Raw genomic sequence first — 18,751 nt, 5'->3', positions numbered from 1 at the left:
CCAGCCCCTCAACAGTTTACCCTTCCAGCCACTCCATAGGTGTGAAACCAATAGGTCACTTCCCCCCTTCCCCCCCCCCCAACCCCTCACTGCAGTAATTAATGGTTTAACTAAGACTCACAACATCCAATTCCCATTGCTTTGCACGAGCAGCCTCTGCTGCTGGGGCTTCCCTGGCAGCTCTCTGGTAAGTGCTGGTGAGAAGGGTTAGCTGGGGAGCCGGAGGGAGCTGCTGGCTGGAGGCCGCCCATCTGGCTCTGATTTCTTCCATCTGAAGCTGGAAACTTCTCCTCTTCCCGAGCAGCAGCAGCATTTCCAACCCATCTCACAGCCTGCTCTGCTTTCACTCAGGCTTGTTTATGGTGCCGCAGCTTTTATGGCCAAGGGGAGAAACCAGGCCCTCGGTATTTACTCCTAACGATGTCCCTGTACTTCAACACCAGTCCCTGAGAAATCTTAGTTGTCCCAAGGAGAATAGCTGCTTGTAACCGGTTGCTAATTACAAGTATGAATGTCAATTCATTCATTTAGCTAATTATCCACTCTCTGAGCATCATGCACCAAAGAACTGGTGGATGATGGATTGGGAGGAAGAAGCTGTGCTGGTGTGAGCTCATGGGCAGCTGGGCCAGCCTGGGCCCACGCTCCCCAGCCGTGCTGGGGTGAAGGGATACAGGCAGCCAGGGCTGGGGGAAGCAGTCATTACAGCATTATGCTAATTGGGCCTGGAAAACATCAACCCTCTCCTTGCAACTTTTGTTTGGAGGCTTGAGTGTGGGTCAAGCATCTAAAGCATTCCTGATTGTGCTGCTCCCTCTGACTCAGAGAGGGGGAAGAATCGTTTTCCCTGTGTCATCCAGTAAATCTCCTGATCTCTCTTGATGCTAATTGCTGGTTGCAGAAACAAACAGTCCTAAGGAGGGAAGGAGAGATCCATTAGAGCTTCCTGGCAAGGGGCCTCCGTGCTAAAGGTGGGGAGATCCACTGGAGGATGCTTGTTGCAAGGTGGCTCACAGGGCACCCGGGCTGCTGCAAACGGGTAGAAAACCATCTCGGTGAAAAATAATCTCATTTGCTGTGCCCAAAATAAGGGAAAATGTTTCAAAGGAAATGTTCTTTTCCTAAAGGGCTGGAGTTAATCACATCTGTGTGTGAACGTTCCCTGTAAGGCAGGGGGGAGATGGTGAGGGCAGAGAGGCTGCTCCCTCCTGGCTCTGAGCGAGCTGGTGGAGAATTGCAGGTTTTATACCAGCAGCTGAGCAGGAAATGCACAGTGGGGTTAAAGTCCTCGGTCAAAGCAGGGCAGCTCTGATCTTCTCCCAGACGGAATCTCCATCACCTGGCACTGTACCACCTCCTCCATCCCCCAAAGGCTCTATGGGCAAGCATCACCCTGGGCAGGGCCACCAGCTCCATCCCTACCTGGAGCTTTCCTGGAAAGCTACCAGCTTTCACAGAGGTCCTGCCTCACCTGCACCCAGATCAGTGTTTCACATACCAAGCCTAAACCTGGGGCCACTGAGGCTGCCGCGCTGCCCACCATGGCAGAGCCTGATGCTCGGTGCCCTCCACAGCCATTGGCTCTGTTCCAGTGCCCCCATGTTGCTATTTACCAGGCAGAAGTGAGACCTTATTTCCTGATGAATTTCTTGAACTATTTCCCCACTGGCTTTCTGACAGCAACATTTGTGCTGCCTGTGCCCTTGAGGAGCTCTGATCGAACTCGTCGATGACCAAGATTCCCTTATAAGACTGCATAAATCAAGCACAAATAGAGCAACACCTCCCTCGATGCCAATCAGCTGTATCATTAACGTGGTGACACGGAAAGTGGCTTTTTGCTTCCCTGGTTTTTTTATATATATAGAAAAGGTTCTTATTCTCAGCCCTTCTAGAGCTATTGCAAAAGCACCAGGTCCAGGGAGCGGCTGTGTGTGGATTGGAGTGGCTGTGGAGAAGTTTTGCAGAGGCAAGCACGATGCCTGCAGCTCTGGGGAAAAAACAGGTATTTTCAGGGAAGTTTAACTGTGTCAGGGGAAGAGCCCAGCACAGTGCCACGGGCATGGAGCAGGACGGCGGAGCAGTCAGGCACCCCAGTTGCCCCTCACTGGGGGAGAAGAGGGGGTGCTGCAAGGGGCTGAGGGACAAGGCAGGGGCAGCTCTCTGGGGAGAGCGCAGGGAACCAGCAGCACCGTGCCCCGCTGAGCTGCTGGCAGCGTGCCGGTGCCTCCCACCGCTGTGCTCCGGGGCTCTGCCGCCAGCCCCCGCCACACGCGCTCCCGCAGCGGCCATTTTCCAGGCAAGAGCACATCTGCCAAGCGCTACCTTAAGAAAAGTTGTGCGTGTCTCTATTTGAGGAAGCGGGAGGGGGGTGTGCGCTGGCCCCGTCCCAGGGCCCCGCGCCAGCCCAGGCCTCAACGCCCGCGCCTGGTGCCGGCCGCGCAGGTGTCCGGACGCGTCTCCTCCGAGCCCGTCGCCTCGCCGCCACCGCCTGCAAATGCTCAGCTTCTTCTGGCTGAGGTGAGGGGCTGGGGACCGTGGGGACAAGGAAAGGACCCTGGGGCTGGGTGAGCGGGAGCCAACATCTGGCACTGCTGCCGAGGCTTCTGTGCTGGGTGGTGCGGCCGTGGCTTGTCCTGGCTTGTGTCGGAGCTGGGCAGCTCTGATGGGGGAGGACGTGGGGTGAAAGCTCCTTGTGCCTCCTGCCAGCCCAGGCGATGCCCTCTTGCCCTTGGGGTGTGCAGGGGACTGTCAGCTCCACAGTGGTCTGTGCTGGCAGCTCTCCGAAGCGGACGTGGCACCCTCCGGCTGCACTGGGGACAGAGGGTGAGAACTGGCAACATCACTCTCTCCAGGTCTTTCTGGGTGTGCAGGGGAGGATGTTGCAGGGGGGCTGGCTTGAATCAGCCTTTTTTCACTTAAAAGGGCAGGGCAGCTATTTGGGAAGTGTAGGCACAGAGCTGCAGGGAATGCTGGCCTCACGAGGAGGGCAGAGGGATGCACAGGGCTGGCCGGGGCAGTGTGGGTGGCCAGACAGGGTGGGTGGCATGACACCCTGCTGGTATCCACCCTGGTGGTCACCATGGTCAAGACCACCGGAGTGGAGACCGCTGCATCACCATGATGTCCACCCTGGTGGTCTCAACCATGGTGACCAGCACAATCAAGACCACCGGAGTGGAGACCACCAGGATGGACACCACTATATCACTATGGTCTCCACCAGCTGTCTCTGCTATAGTGGTCTTACTCTTGCTGGGATTGACCGTGGTGGTCTCAACCGTGGTGGTCTCGATGCTACGGCAGTCCCCTCCCTGGGAAAGCTGTGGGTGGCAGGGCAAAGGTGTCTGGGCTGGTCAGTGCTGTTAGATGTCCCCACACTCATGAATTTTGACCCTGAAGGTGTTTGCAGCCACAAAGGGAGTGACATGTGGCTTCACACTCCCCTGGGGCTGGAAGCAGCGGTACCTTTGTCCCCTGGGACACTCCCTGGGGACTTTGCCCCTGTGCCGGCAAACCAGCACCAGCCTTCTTGACAGATGCAGAGAGAAGCTGGTCAGAGGCATGGAGGGGGCAGGGGGCACAGCCAGGGCTGGCAACTTCACCCAGCATTGAACCGAGTGGGGGAAAGGGATCTGAGGGCTGGAGGGGTCCCCTGAGCAAAGGTTTCCCCTGGGTGATGGATGTGAAACCATCAGCCTTTCCTAAGGGGAGTCATCCTGCAGCCCCCCGCTGCCTTTGGCCCTCAGTTTGCACTTTCCTGGCCCCACACCTTGCTCTGTCCATGAAACCCTGGGAAAGCATAGCGTTTGGTCCCAAAAATACAATTCTCAGGGTGCCCTGGCCTCTGTTCCAGCCAGCCACCCTCCTGTGCTCCTGCTGGGACCTGGCAATTGAGTCCTTCTCATGCCGGGGGGGACACCATCCCGGCAGCCTCACTGAGGAGCCGGCATCCTGCACCCAGGAGAGTGCCACAGGTCTCACCCTGGGCACCCTGCTCCATCCTGGAGGCCATGGCGTGATGGAGCTGGGCCCCTCCACCACTGCTTGCTAGTGAGGGTCTCGCTGGAGAGGACATCTCCCCTTGCACCAAGCCTGCTCAGCCCATCCCCAGGAATGCTGGGGCTCCGCTGCTGCCGGCAGTGGGGCTGGTGGGCCGGGTGGAGGAGAGGAGAGGAGAGGAGAGGAGAGGAGAGGAGAGGAGAGGAGAGGAGAGGAGAGGAGAGGAGAGGAGAGGAGAGGAGAGGAGAGGCCTCACTGCCCTGTCGAGATGGCAGTATTTCCCAAAGTAGGTCAGGTTAATTTTTTAACGTGTGTAGATTTGCTTGTTACCATGGATATTGCTCAATTATACACCAATAATCCCCGAGGAGAACGTCATTGTCGCCGCTTGCCTCCTCCCCATCTCCCTCCCTTTTCTCTTTAGCTGTTCCCAGGCAGGGGTAAGGATGCACCGAGGGGCTGGGATGGGGCAGGAGACCAGGGCTGGGAGAGGGAAAATGGAGGTGATGTGTTCAGGAGGTGGCAGTGGGAGAGTTCTGGGGAGCAGCTGAAGGTGTGGGGCTGCCCTGGTCTGCCCAGAGCTCCCCAGCCCAGAACCCAGGACCCCCACCCTGGCTTCACTCTCATCTCTTACTCCCATCAGCAAACACCCCGCTTCCAGCAGGCTGGAGGATCTGTGGGAACGACTGCCCTCCTGCATCCTCACTCATCAGTGTCCCAGCGCCTGTGGGACCTGATGGGGGAGGTTTGGACAGAGGCTCCCCTGGGCTGCTGCTTCTCTGCCCTAAGTCAGTAGCAGACACTGTCCCCAGAGCTTGTGGGTGCTTTGTTGCTGTGGGACACCCCCGTGGGACACCCCCCAGAGCAGTGGGGTGCTGTGGGGTCCCTGTCCCCCAGTATTTGTGGAGCTGTTGGGACCTCTCCTTCTCTGCACCATTGCCTGCCCTGGTTTCCTCTGTGGGCTCCTTATGCCTTCGGCAGTGCAGGAAACATGTGGCAGGAGGCAAGAAAAATATTCTGCTGGAAGGGGTTTTTTCTCTAATGCAAACTTTTTTCTTTTTTTTGTGGGTAGAAGTGGGTCACTCGAGGGGTGACAGAGTAAGAGCAGCATCGCCTCGGTACTGCATCCCGTTGCCATGGTGACCCGAGGGCTGCATCAGTCAACAGCTTTAAAAATGTGACAGTTGAGTGAGGCTCAAGATTTTAATGAGGACAGACACTTCCTTGCTCAGTTTCGATAACAGAATACTCTATAAACACCCCCTGGCTGGATGGTTGGGGGTCTCTGGAGGCTTTTGTGGCACGTGGCTGGGGTAATTCCCCTCCCCAGGCAGAGCTCTGTGCTCCAGGCCGGGGGTCAGGGCTGGGGACACCTGGGAAATACGAGGGATGCAAATCAGACAGCTCTTTTTTTTTTCCCTTCCTGCTAACCTGACCCAGGGGACAAGGTGACATGATTGCAGAGCCAGAAGAGGGTTTGGGTATCCAAGGCACGGCCTGAGCCACGTGCCCTCCTATGTTGGCTACTGCGGGGTGTGATGGGGCCACAGCTGTCCACTGCCTGTGACACAGCAAACCCAGGGACCAAACCCAGCTTGCAAAACAGGAGGGTACATCTTGCACCGAGCTCTTGCAGGGGTGGCTGAGCCACAAGCAAGCTCCCAAGCCTCAACAGCAAGCCTGGAAGAGCCGTGGGGCTGGGGAAAGCAAAGCCTGGTGCTGCTGCAGCAGCAGTTGGGAAGGCTTTGGAAGGGCTCAGTGGTGCTGCTTGAGCACCCTTGTTGCATCCTGACCACAGCGGGTGCATGCCGTGCCATACCCCAGATCCTGCAAAGGGCTCATGCTGCAAGAGGCAAATCTGCAGCTTCCACTTTTTTTTGACCCTGTGCCAGAATCGGTCTGTCCTGAGCCCCGAGGAATGAGCTGCCGCCTCCATCAGCCCGGCTGAACCCGCACAGGAGAGGGCCGTTTGCTGGGGCAGCTGAAGGCATGCCAAGGGCCTGGCAGTATTGTGTTTAAAGGCAAGCTGTAAACATAAAGCCTCTTCTCCTTGCTTTCACTGTGGCTCCAGTGCTGCCTTTCCTTGCAATGCTATTGCTGTGCCCAGCCGGGACCTGGCCCCAGTGCACGTGGCCGGGGAGCCTGTGAGCAGCCAAGGGCACCCGCTGCCCTTGGGGGATGCCGGGCTCCAGCAGCCGAGGGCCTTGTGACTGTGGCCATGTCCCCACGCTGTGCAGAGCAGCATCGAGGCACAGCCCCTGGAACATGAAACAACACGGAAAGTATTGGCACAGCGTCATGGAGCGAGGGGTGGGCCATGGCCCGGCGCCCTGGACTTGGCACAGTGCCCAGGGGTGGCTGCCACTCGCCTGGGTCCGACCCCTGAGGAATGGCAGGCACGAGCTCTGCGGCTGTCCTTCTCCCTTTCGGCTCTGTCAGCTGCCCCAAGAGGTGCTGGGGACAGAGTGTGATGGCATGCCACAGCAGACAGGGACAGACACGGTGTCCTGCACCCCAGCTCTGCTGTAACCGCAGCCACTCTTCTCCTTTCCAGGTGTCTCTTAAAAATGGTGAAGGGGAATATTGTAGTCACGGAAGATATCTTGAGCTTCTGTTGCAATGGCCTCCAGGTACCCTCCCATGCCGTGCCACTAACCCTGGGATCCCCATTGTGCCGGTGGCTACTAACCAGGCCTGTGCTGGGCAGATGCCATCCACTGCCCACACCAGCTCCGGTTCCATCCGCTCCCCACACATTCCCCGTCAGCACCCCCAGCCTCTTGCTGGCTACTGCGGAATCAGGGCTGTCCCCATGGAGTGCCGGCATTTTCCCTAAAACTTCAGGATGGCAAGTGCCAGGAAAACGACCATCGGGAGCAGCAGAAGGCTTTGGAGGGCTTGGCTGGGGTACGATCCAGCCAGCTCAAAATAGCTCTGTGGTACTGGTGGAGGCACCTTGGCAGGCTGGGAAGCAGCCCGGGAGGCTCACAGAGGGGTTGGGAGCCCGCTGGGACGGGCTGTGTCAGCCGGGGCTGCGTCTGGCCGCAGGATGAGGGCCCTTTGCCGGGGGCCCAGCACCAGCCCTTGGCTTCCCGCCTTGGCTGCCCATTCAGCTTTGCGTCGTTCCTGGGATGTCGTGTGCCAGTAGCTATGGAAACAGAGGTTAGACCCGCTGGAGGAAAATGCTATTCTGAGAGGCAGTGAGCTCAGGGTAGCCGGGAAAGCTTCGTTTTCAGCATAAACCCATCTTAAAAAGCAGTCGAGCAAAGCAAAGGGCAGCAAAGCTGCCTCAATGGGGCTCCTGCAACAAGTGCTGTGACTGGGGGCTGCGGCGGGAGCAGAAAGCGGAAGGAAGGGCTGTAAGGAAGCCCAGACAGCTCCTCGTGGCTCCTCGATTACTCACCGTGCTAACTGAGTTCATCCCTTGTGTAACACAGCTCACTTGACATCTAATCAGCTATTTCTCTTGCCAGCACGGTTACAGCATCAGCCTCCCTCTCGCAGCCGTGCCGGGGTGATGGGCAGGAGCAGCTCTGTGCCCAGCAAGCTGCCAAGCTGAGGAGGAGCAGATCTGACTGCGCAAACAGCCTCAAACTGAGGATGCTTTTCCCTCCTCTCTCTGCTTGTACCAGACAGGAAGAGCTGCTTTTGGTGTTTCCTTTGGCAAAGGGGAATGTTGGTGGAAGGTGTGGAGCATCGCCGTGTGCCCAGCCCCAGGCACAAGCCCTGGCAGCACAAAACCGCCCCTTGCTGCAGCACCCTGAACATGAAGCTATCTGGAGGCAAACTTCCTTCCCAGAGACTTTGAGAGCAGGTTTTGCTCAGTTTTTGGGAGGAAACAGTGGGGTTGGGTGATAAATGGCCTGGGCATCTGCAGCCATCACACACGAAGCTCTTTTTAGAGGGGTATTTGTTCCTTTTGACTGCAGGCATGATGTCGCTGGTGAGGGTTGGGTGGGTGCTAGTGCTGCCTAGCACCACGCCAAGGTTCCCTCTCTCCCTGCATGGGGAGCGGGGTGTGTGGGTCACCACTTGCTCAGGGGATTTGGGTAAAATGGAGCTCTCATCTCCCACAGGACTCGACCTCTCCGCCGTGTGTCCGGCAGCCAGGGGAGCGGGAGGAGGCACCGGGGGCCATGGCGAGCCCCTCGCCCGCCCGCAACCCCACCGAGGTGCAGATGAGCCAGCTGGTGCTGCCCTGCCACACCAACCACCGTGGTGAGCTCAGCACTGGGCAGCTGCTCAAGTGGATCGACACGGCCGCCTGCCTCTCCGGTAAGCAGTCCTCTCCTACCAGGGCCATCCTCTCCCACCGGACTCTTCCTCTCCCACCAGAGCCATCCCCTCCTGCCGGGGCCAGCCCTGGCTCACCAGCAGCACGCCTGGCAGTCCAGCAGCCGGAGCTGACGCCAGCTGGGGCCCCACGTCATGCCATCTCACTGAGTAATTAGAGAGTAAACGGGAGCAGGACAAGAGGGGGAGAGGACGTGCGCTGCAGCACGCACATTTGCTTGGGGAAAGAGCAGAACTGACGCCTGCTACTTCCTAAATGCTGCCCTTTTGTTGCCTGGTGTACAGGGCACGGTGAAGCCAGGCTGCTGACAGCCTCAGAGAGAGCTCTGAGGGATGGGGCTGAGCTCCTCCAGATGAGCCACCCATGGGTCACCAGAAGCTTTTGTCAGGAACACAGGTGTGATTTTGCAGTCTGATGAAGTTCCCAGGGCACTTTTTCAGTTTGAGGTTAACAGAGTCCCAAGGGAAAGCTGGAAGAGCAAGATGGCTTTAAAATATTTGCTGCGTACGGGGAGATGGTATCGGCTGCCTGTGCGGCTGGAGGCATCGAGGGAAGGCAGCGTGCCTCCTACTCACAGCACACCCAGCCAACCCTTCAAACATCTGCCAACCCACACGGCTATGGGGTGGAGAAACCCCAAACCTCACTCTCGGCCCCTGCAAAGGTGGCAGGTGGGCAGGAGCAGGGAGAGGGTGTGTCTGTCCGCGGGGGCAGCATGTCCCCAGCACCTTGCCACAGGTCCCTGAGGCGCTGTGTTTTCCCTTTGCAGCCGAGAGACACGCCGGCTGCCCGTGCGTCACGGCTTCCATGGATGACATCTATTTTGAGCACACCATTAGGTAAATACTCTGCTCTGCAGAGCGGGGCGTGCGTGGGGTAGGCGGATGGGGTCTGCTGGCTGCAACGTGCATGACGGGGCTGGAGCCGGGACCAGGAGCGGCGTGCTGGGGAGGGGAGGAGATGGTGGCAGTGCCAGGCTCCCTGGGGCAGCCAGGCACCAGCTCTGCCACAGGGCTGCAGGCCAGCTGCTCTGATTTATCTGCTGTCTGGTCGCCTGGGGAGCTCCAGCTGGGTTGGCTTCCCGGTATTTCCCCCGACCCCAGCTCCTCCCTGGCTTTGTTCAAGAAGCGCCTCTGCCTTAGTGCTCTGGGAAACTCGCAGATCGTGCCTGTGCAGCAGCCGGGTGGGTGGCTGCCGTGCGGCAGAGCCCACCCGCCCTCCGGGCCATCCCGCAGCACCGCGGGCTGAGACACACCACACTCAGCTTTGCACGGCCAACAGCCCCTCCCAGGCTTGCCCCGGCGTCCCCCTGTCCCTGCCCCTGCAGAGCTGCTCACCCCACTGTGCACAGCCCCCAGCCTGCCATGCTGCAGGGGACAACAGCAGCGTGCCCACCAGTTGTGGGTCTTACATGGCCACAGTGCTCTCCTCCCTTCTCATCACCCAGGTGCTGCCCCCCACTTTTGCTCGTCTCTCAGAGCCCCTGTACCCCCGGGCAGGGCGATGCCCACCTGCCCACCCCCTGTGTAGCGTCGCAGAGGGCTCAGCGGATTGCATTTTTCTGCACAGGATTTTGGTGCACCTACAAAGGTGCCCACAAGGCCCAATGGCAGAGGTGACCCAGTGCTGTCAGAGGTGTTTTTGGCACCCCTGTGCCCTGGATTGCTGCTGGCCAAAGGCTGGTCTGGCCAAGCGAGCCGTGCCATGCAGCATTCATGCTGCCTCACAGCTCCTCACTGTGCAGGGGACATGGCTCCCAGCTGAGGACAGAGACCAGTGTGGGCACCCAGGGCTGGCGTGGGGAGCCCAGGCTGGCAGCTGATTTGTGTGGTGCCAGGAAGCCCAACTGGCCCTTGGGTTTCACTGTCATCCCCAGGAAATGTTCCACTTCCACTCTTTCCATCTCACACCGGGTGTGGTGATGTCGGCTGTGGGTGCTTGTGGGCACAGAGGAGACCACAGGCTTCACTAACTTAACAGGTCCCCAACTGGGCTTCATCATCCCTATCCCTTAAGCCCTGCTGTGTGGAAGTGCAGCCTCCTGGGAGGATTTCACCTGGGAGGATTTAATACTTGTGAGGTTTAAGGAGAGAGGATACAACACCTTGGGGGCTGCCTGGAGCCCTGCCCTTGCACAGCCCCGGCTGCAAACCCAGCCGGAGCATCCCTGCTCCATCCTCACCGTGCCACCACTGCTTCCTTCATCTCTAACTCTCTCCCCTCATCTTACTTTCTCTTTTCGCCCCAGCCAGCCGTACAAAAGCCCTCCTGGGTGTCGGGACAGGAGGAGCGGTGTCGGGTACGGACGTGTGCGGCCCCAGAGCAGCTGCGCTGCCACAGTGCTGCCGGGAGGTGGGAACACTAACCCCACGGAGTGGCACGGCCCTGGAGCTGCACCCAGGCTGCCCAGTAACCTCCTGCCACTGCTGCATGCTGGGCTGGGCACGGGGCTGCCGCTGGGCATGGGGCTGCTCCCAGGGTCATCCGCGGGCACCGTCCCAGCCCCACACCGCCCCTGCTCCAGCCAGAGCCAACGTGCAAACCATCAAGTGGCCAAGATACCGCAGTCATTTGAAGGCAGAAGTCACACATAAGGGCAAGGGGGACGTTTCAGTGCTGAAGCACACTGCGACTCTTCCTCTCTTCTGGTTTTGAGCCCTCTGCAGTGCCAACTTGTGCCATTGGTTATAGGGTTTGTTTTTGCACTGAGTTTTCAGGCATTGGTCTCTTTGAGGGGGTGAGGAATATGCTTGATTAAATAATGCATTTGGTAAAGACTGCACTTGCTGTTGTTGCCAACAAGCTGCATTTGCAGTATCAGTCTGGAGTACATTAGGTCACAGAGCTGAGTCTGTCTGTGTGTTTACTCCGAAGCCTACTGAAGGCCCAGAGGAGAGCTGCTGGACTCTGCCAGCAGCAGTTCATTGCCAGCAGATGCTTCCTGTGAGAGATGGTACAAAATGCCCCTGGGTGAATCCTGCCTGCTGCTATTTCCCCCAGTATCCCAAGGTGTCTGTCACCAAGAGGTGCTGGAGAGCTGGGATGGGAACAGTCAAAGTGCCTGCAGCTTTGGGGCTGCTGCTGCAGCCAGCCAAGGGCCCATGGAGAGGCCTCGTGGGTGCCCCAGCTGCACAGGACAGCACATGTGGGGCTGGAGGAGCTGTTTGCTTTGGCAGGAGCTTGGTGGGGACTGCCTGGTGCCAGTGCGTGCACTGGATGCCCACGGGCCGCTGTCCCCTGGTAACTCCCACGTGCCTTCTCCTCTTTTTCAGTGTTGGGCAAGTTGTGAACATCAAAGCCAAAGTGAACCGAGCCTTTAACTCCAGCATGGAGGTTGGTGTGCTGCCTGCTGCCTTCACCCCTGCTCTGCCCTCTGCCTTCACCCCTGCCCTGCCCACTCTCCCTCTCCTCACCAAAACCCTCAAATCCTCTTGTGGCTCCCAGCTTGGATCCCGCCTGCCACTCCCCTCCCGCTGGGCTGGCCTGAGGGTGCTTGGAGGGATGTGGGTGCCCAGGGAGGAGAGCGGGCTCTCAGGGGTGCTGTGCTCTCTCCCAGGTGGGCATCCAGGTGAGCTACGAGGACCTGTGCAGCGGGAAGCACTGCAGCATCTGCAAGGCATATGCCACCTTCGTGGCCCAGGGTCCCCCCGGCAGCAAGGTGAGCAGTGGCTGATGGCTCGGGGAGCATTAGGAAACTGGCTGTCTGGGGAGACGAGCTGAGCTGGGGCTCTCCAGTGTGGCATATGCCAGTGCTCCGTGGCCATCTGCAGGTGGTCAGGTCAGTGGTCCCTTACCCCTCGCGTGTGGAGTGTTGGGGCTCTGGGCATGGAGGGCACCTGTCCACTGCTGCTGTCCCCTCTGTGCACAGGGAGGGTAGGGATGTACCTTCCCTAAGGATGGCTTCTTGGCATCAGTGTCCATCCCTGCTGTGTGACACTTCCCAGGGAATCCCTATCTGGCTGTAGGAGCCATTTGCCCTCTGGCAGCTTTAATATAACCCAGCAGTGTGGCTGCTTCCAACACACGTCTGGTGGGATGTCCGGTGCTACCGTGCCCAAAGGGGCCCTGCTTCCTCCTGTGGTGGGCCTGCCCCCAGCCCGGGCCTGCCCCCAGCCCGGGCCTGCCCCCAGCCCGTGTGCCCCTCACAGGTGAGGCTGAAGCCGCTGAGCCCACAGACGGAGGAGGAGAAGATTGAGCACAGCATCGCTGCCGAGCGCCGCCGCATGCGCCTGGTGCACAAAGACACCCTGAAGGACCTTCTCACTCGCAGCCCCCGCGACACTGGTACCGTGTCCTGCAGCCCCACAGGCCTCAGGGACATCCACAGTTCCTGGTGGGACACTCAGCACGGGTCTGGGGGGGCTCTGGTCACAGAGGAGAGGCTCATCCCCGCCATCCTGCACTCCTAGGGTGGGAGGGTTGATACAGAGGGAGGGTGGCCATGGAGAGAGGACACAAGGGCTGGTGGGGTGGCGGGAGCAGGGTCCCACAGGCCGGGCAGCACGTGGAACCCCGCGTCCCCTCCCACATGCAGAGCTGGAGACGCGGGACGGCAGCGCGGCGGTGCCGGCAGGGAAGACGCGGGTGGAGAGCGTGGAGCTGGTGCTGCCCCCGCACGCCAACCATCAGGGCAACACCTTCGGAGGGCAGATCATGGCCTGGATGGAGAACGTGGCCACCATCGCAGCCAGGTGACCTGCTGGGCAGCTGGGGGGAATGGGGGTGGCGTGTCTGGAAGGGACACACAGCCAGGGCAGTGTCCCGCCAGAGACGGGCTGTAGGGACCCTCCAAAGGGATGGTCCCCAGCACATCATCCTTGGGTGATGCTGTACAGGGTGCAGGGTGCTGGAAGACCCCAGGGAAGGGCTCAAACTCACCATGATCTGCTTGTTGTCCTTTCTCATGGCTGTTTTTGGTGGTTGAAATCCAGGGGTGATGTTTTTGGGGGTCTCCTTGGCTCTGGCTGGTTGCAGAGGGTGCTTGTGCCTGCTGGGGTGCCAGGGCTGGGGGGGTGACGCCTGTGCCCCACAGCCGGCTGTGCCATGCCCATCCCACGCTGAGAGCCATCGAGATGTTCCACTTCCGGGGGCCATCACAGGTTGGGGACCGCCTGGTGCTCAAAGCCATCGTCAACAACGCCTTCAAAAACAGGTGGGTGCCAGTGGCATGGGAGTCCCCATCCCACCTTCCTGGCAGCTCTTCACACTCTCACCCCTTCTTCTTCTGTCTACAACAAGGACACTGAGGGGCTGGAGCATGTCCAGACCCAGGCACCAGAGCTGGGGAAGGGGCTGGAGCACAAGTGTGATGGGGAACAGCTGAGGGAATGGGGATGTTCAGCCTGGAGAAGAGGAGGCTGAGGGGAGACAGGAGTACTCTCTGTAACTTTCTGACAGGAGGCTGTAGCGAGGTGGGAGTTGGTCTCTGCTTCCATGTGACAAGCAATTGGACAAGAGGAAACAGCCTCAAATTGCCTCAGGGGACGTTTAGATTGGAGCTGAGGCAGAACTTTTTGCCTGAGAGGGTTGTCAGCTCCTGTCCCAAGCTGCCCAGGGAGGTGGGAGGGTCCCCAGTCCTGGAGGGATCCCAAAGCCATGGAGTTGAGGTGCTGAAGGCCGTGGGTTAGTGGTGGGCTTGGCAGGATGAAGGGAGGGCTTGGACTCAATGATCTTAAAGGTCTTTTCCAAAGCAAGTGATTCTCTGTTTCTGTGATTCCCTCTCCCTGCCCTCAGCATGGAGGTGGGTGTCTGTGCCGAGGCATACGGGCAGGAGATGGAGGTGTCTGTCAGCCGCAGGCACATCAACAGCGCCTTCATGACCTTCGTGGTGCTGGATGAGGAGGGCCAGCCACGCACGCTGCCCATGCTGGCACCTGAGCCAGGGGTAAGGCCAGGGAGGCACAGGAACCCACACACGCTGCCCATGCTGGCACCTGAGCCAGGGGTAAGGCCAGGGGAGGCACAGGAACCCACACACGCTGCCCATGCTGGCACCTGAGCCAGGGGTAAGGCCAGGGGAGGCACAGGAACCCACACACGCTGCCCATGCTGGCACCTGAGCCAGGGGTAAGGCCAGGGGAGGCACAGGAACCCACACACGCTGCCCATGCTGGCACCTGAGCCAGGGGTAAGGCCAGGGGAGGCACAGGAACCCACACACGCTGCCCATGCTGGCACCTGAGCCAGGGGTAAGGCCAGGGGAGGCACAGGAACCCACACACGCTGCCCATGCTGGCACCTGAGCCAGGGGTAAGGCCAGGGGAGGCACAGGAACCCACACACGCTGCCCATGCTGGCACCTGAGCCAGGGGTAAGGCCAGGGGAGGCACAGGAACCCGCACACGCTGCCCAGCCCCAATGGCTCTCGTGTTCACACCAACTGCAGCTTTGTGACAGTGGAGATGAAATTGCCCAATAGCAAGTGAATTAAATCAATTCCTCAGTATAACTAACAATAAAATAAAGCACTTGCCTGTGAAGAGCTGGAGACGGCCTGGCTGTGCCAGGCTTGACAGAATACTGCCCGCAAGTTCGAGCTCACCTTTTCTGCAATGGAGGGGGAAGAATGCAAACCTCTTAGGTTGTTTTCACCTTTCAAAGCATCCCAATCTATCATTTGCTGGGATCCAAATATTTAAGGAAACCTGTCAGGCGAGCACGGCAGCGAAGCAAACACCCACTGCTTTCCCCTCAGCTCATCCCTGCTATTTTTTGTGTGCCTTAAAGCTAGGACTCTTCTCTCTCCCTGCAGGAGAGTATCCCATGGACAGAGCCAGGCTCCCTGCAACTGCCTGCTTTAAAACACTGTGCTTTCTTTGAAATAAGCTGCTTTTTTGGGGGAAGGGTGTTTATTTCCCAGGGTATTTTTTTCCCCTCTCCTTTTCCTTTTAAGCTAATGTGCTTTTCTCATGTGTCAGGATGGAGAGAGGAGGTACAGAGAAGCCAGTGCTAGGAAAAAAATTCGGCTGGACCGGTGAGTGGAAAAAGCAGGTGGGCTGTGGGGATGGAGGAGAGGGGAACTCAGCACTGGGTAGGCTCTGCAAGTGGTTTGTGTTCCACCAGAAGGGAAATTCTTCCTTTCCTACAGAAAATACGTGGTCTCCTGCAAGCAGACGGAGGTGCCGCTCTCCGTGCCCTGGGACCAAAGCAACAAGGTAGGGCCCTGCCCCTGGGCACCACGGCCTCGCCCCCTCCTGCCCCTGACCTGCTGCCCCCGCCCCAGGTTTATCTGAGCTACAACAACGTCTTTGCGCTGAAGATGCTGGTAGCCAAAGCCAACTGGACACTCGCCAGAGAAAAGGAAAAGGTACCAAGCCCTGCCCCTTCCTTCCCTCCGAGCTGCTCCCTGCCCCCAGGGTGTGGGCACCGCGGGGGCTCCGGAACAGCCACGCATGTGCCAGCCCGTGCCCTGTGCTCCCCGAGGTGCGCATGTACACACTGGAGGAGGACAAGTTCCTCTCCTTCCGCATCGAGATGTCGGTGGGCATTGGCGCTGCCCGAGCCTTCTCCCTGCTCTCCGACCTGCGGCGCCGGCATGAGTGGGACAGCCACTATGCGTGAGTGTTCTGCAGTGCCCAGCAACAGGACAAGGGGTGATGGACATGAGCTGAACACAAATAGCTCCACTGAAACGCAAGGAGAAACTACTTTGCTGTGTGGGTGAGGGAGCACAGGCTGCTCAGGGAGGGTGTGGAGGCTCTTGCTGGGAGGTTTCCAAACCCTCTTGAACACGTTCCTGTGCCCTCTGATCAAGGGGAACCTGCTTTAGCAGGGGCTTGGGCTGGAGGAGCTCTAGAGGCATCTTCCAATCCTCACCATTCTATGATTCTGTGAACATCCCTTTGGGCTTTCATGGGACCAAGAAACATGTTGTCCCAGAGCCACAGTCACTCCTAGAGACATTTGCCTGCATTTCCTGAGCTGATGGCTGCACTTTGCTGCAGAAAACACCTACTTTGAGTCCCTAAAAATATCTGGGATATGGTGGTTGGCTGTAAATGTGTAAGACCCAAGACTTGGGGGGAAAGCTGGGTTTCCCTGACTAGCCCCTCCTGCCTCGCAGGAGTGCTGAGCTCGTCCAGCAAGTAGACAATGATGACATGATCTACCACGTAGTGAGCCAGACGCTGAGCCATGAGAACAAGCCACAGGACTTTGTCATCCTGGCATCCCGACGGAAGCCTTGCAGCAAGGGGTAACCACCCTCGGGGGTAAACCAGCCCCAGTCCCTGCTCCCCTGGCCGGGCTGCACGGGCTCACTGGGCTCTGCCCCCCCTAGGGACCCCTATGTGGTGGCCTTTCGGTCAGTGACGCTGCCCACACATCCCGCCAGCGCCAGCTTCACAAGGGGGGAGACGGTGTGCTCCGGCTTCTGCATTTGGCCAGAGTCACAGGAATCAAGCAAGGTGGGATGCTGCATCCATCCCCCACTCACAAACCCCACTGGGGAGCCCTGTCCCATCCCCACACGCCCCAACTCACCCCCTCCTGTGCCTCACAGGTCGCCTACTACAACCAGGCGACGCCGGGGTACCTCAACTACGTCACCAGCAATGTGGCAGGGCTGTCCTCCAACTTCTGCTCTACCTTTGAAGCCTGTGAGAAGTTCCTGCTGAAGAACAAGGAGGATCTGATTGTGCGGCTGCAGGACCTCTAAAGCCCCAGCTGATAGATGGACAAACTGACAAGGGGGCACCTCAGTGGTGGGAGGGGACATGAGATGGGCCCTGCCTCCCGGGGGGCTTCGCCCTGAGCGAGGTGTCGGGGCTGGCTGAGGCCTGCTCCTCTGCCCCCTTGCCCCTTGCACTGACCTGTTGTGTCTTTTCTTCTTCCTTGTGGTTTTAGGTTTTTTTTAATGTAGAAATTTTATAAGCTGATGTCCAGAACTTGGTTTTCTAGATCACTTAACACTACTTAAATCTTTTTACGATCCAAAGTCTTCCTGAAACAGGTTTTTCGTTCTTTCTTTCTTTTTACTGTTTCTTTGTGGGGGAACCTGGTTCCCTTCGGGGCAGCAAAGGGAGAGGGGACTGTGCTGTACCCCTCCCTGGGGTAGGGTGGCTGTTGGAGCAGCCTGCTGAAAATCCCACCTCACATTCATGCACATAAGTGCATTAAAAGGAAGAATACCTCCCTGTGCTCTGGGTGAGGGTTTGCTGTGGGGCTGGTGAGCGTGGCTTGGGGGTCCCGCACCCACAGCAGCCCTCGGGAAAGGGGAGTCAGGGGTCCTTTGGGGCAGGGCTGTGTGCTGCAGGAAGGGGGGTGCAGTGGCTTTTGGGGACTGCCCAACGACATTGGCAGACCCGGGGGGCTGCCCCTCCTCCCTGTCTGCTGGGGGCACTGACACCTTGATCTGTAAATCCCAAACTGCCTCGGGGACAATGGAAAAGCAATAAAAGAGACAAAGGCAGCCCTTGCTTCCCTTGTGTGAGTGAGGCTGCCGAGCACGTGGGCAGCAGGCGCGGGCAGAAGCTGGTAGGGAGCCTCAGAGGCTTCGCTGCCGTCCCTGATCGCTGCGGCACTAATGACCCGAGTGTCTCCAGGGGCGATCCCCTTTCTCCCCTCTCGCCGCTGCCCGCAGATGCCCGGGAGCGACAAGAGATGCAGCCCAGGGGCCGGGGAAGCAGCTCCTCACGGGTCACAGCCCCACGGCCGCCTGCCCTCAGGGACCGGCCAGCCCATAGACCACAGACCCCTCCCCGCCCGCCCCGGACACCTGGCCAGAGGGTTGCGAATGGCACTGGGGTGGCTGAAGGGCTTTCTTGCCTGCTGGGAAGTGAACGAGCCCCGGAAGCCCTCGGGCTCACCAGCCTTAACGCGGCTCAGGGGTGGCAGCCGAGCCTGCCTCTAGCACTGAATCCCTAGAAGAGGTTTTTTGTGGAGCAAGTGCTGGTGATGCTGTGCTTGAGTTAAGATGAGGCCATGGGGCACCAGAAATGAGAACAAGGGCTTTTCCAGGTACCTCGGTGTGTTCCCCCTACCCTCTGCAACATGCAGTCTCCAGAAAGGCACTTCACTCCCTCTAAGTGTCTGCCAGCCCTGGAGCCCTCTGTAGCCATAAACTCATCTCTGCCCTATCTCCCATCACAAACACCTTGGTGGGAGGCCTGGCACTGCCCTGCCCCAGCCTCCTCCTCCTGCACTATCACCACGAGATAAAAGCCATCTCGAGGTGCACATGGCACAAAACCTTCCCTTTTTACAGGAGCCATCTTATCTCCTGAAAGTGATCCTGCCTTTTATCACTGGGCTGTGAGCCATCCTCTCTGCTTATCGTTAGGAATTGCTGCTGCTTGATTAAATGGAGGGAATTATGCATTCCCCTGACCATTAAACTTTAACTGACCTCTCCTCCTCCAGGACTGTGCTTTTTTTTCCTGCAGGGAGGCCACAGGCAGCCCTTGCCTGGCCTGGCTGGGTCCCTAGGGGTGCAGGGGGATGGAACAGGAGCTGCAT

At 58.8% G+C, this 18,751-nt stretch overlaps 1 protein-coding gene across 3 annotated transcripts; it reads left to right on the top strand.

The window, feature by feature from the left end:
- The first annotated feature begins 2,389 nt into the window (after window positions 1-2,389).
- Window positions 2,390-17,172, top strand: ACOT11 (acyl-CoA thioesterase 11). 3 transcript variants are annotated; one of them, XM_062004021.1, is made up of 17 exons: window positions 2,390-2,520; window positions 6,557-6,632; window positions 8,079-8,277; window positions 9,066-9,135; window positions 11,569-11,629; window positions 11,853-11,954; window positions 12,445-12,580; window positions 12,831-12,987; window positions 13,329-13,448; window positions 14,030-14,180; window positions 15,214-15,269; window positions 15,384-15,450; window positions 15,519-15,602; window positions 15,719-15,852; window positions 16,359-16,490; window positions 16,575-16,701; window positions 16,797-17,172. In XM_062004021.1, the coding sequence occupies exons 1-17, from the start codon at window positions 2,498-2,500 to the stop codon at window positions 16,950-16,952; spliced, it is 1,851 nt and encodes a 616-aa protein (XP_061860005.1). In that variant the 5' UTR covers window positions 2,390-2,497; the 3' UTR covers window positions 16,953-17,172. The 3 variants fall into 3 exon arrangements, with proteins under 3 accessions (XP_061860005.1, XP_061860003.1, XP_061860004.1); XM_062004019.1 differs by lacking the exon at window positions 6,557-6,632 and having other exon boundaries at window positions 2,396-2,520; XM_062004020.1 differs by lacking the exons at window positions 16,359-16,490; window positions 16,575-16,701 and having other exon boundaries at window positions 2,396-2,520.
- The last annotated feature ends 1,579 nt before the right edge of the window (window positions 17,173-18,751 follow it).

The sequence above is a fragment of the Colius striatus genome, chromosome 10 (assembly GCF_028858725.1).
Source record: "Colius striatus isolate bColStr4 chromosome 10, bColStr4.1.hap1, whole genome shotgun sequence".
NCBI classification, from domain to species: domain Eukaryota; kingdom Metazoa; phylum Chordata; class Aves; order Coliiformes; family Coliidae; genus Colius; species Colius striatus.
This window is presented reverse-complemented; position numbering and strand designations above follow the sequence as displayed.

Coding starts and splice junctions, on each gene's coding strand:
- ACOT11 (XM_062004021.1), top strand. CDS start 2,498: ATGCTCAGCTTCTTCTGGCTGAG. Junction 11,955..12,444: donor AGGGTCCCCCCGGCAGCAAG/GTGAGCAGTGGC, acceptor TGCCCCTCACAG/GTGAGGCTGAAGCCGCTGAG. Junction 12,988..13,328: donor GTGGCCACCATCGCAGCCAG/GTGACCTGCTGG, acceptor TGTGCCCCACAG/CCGGCTGTGCCATGCCCATC.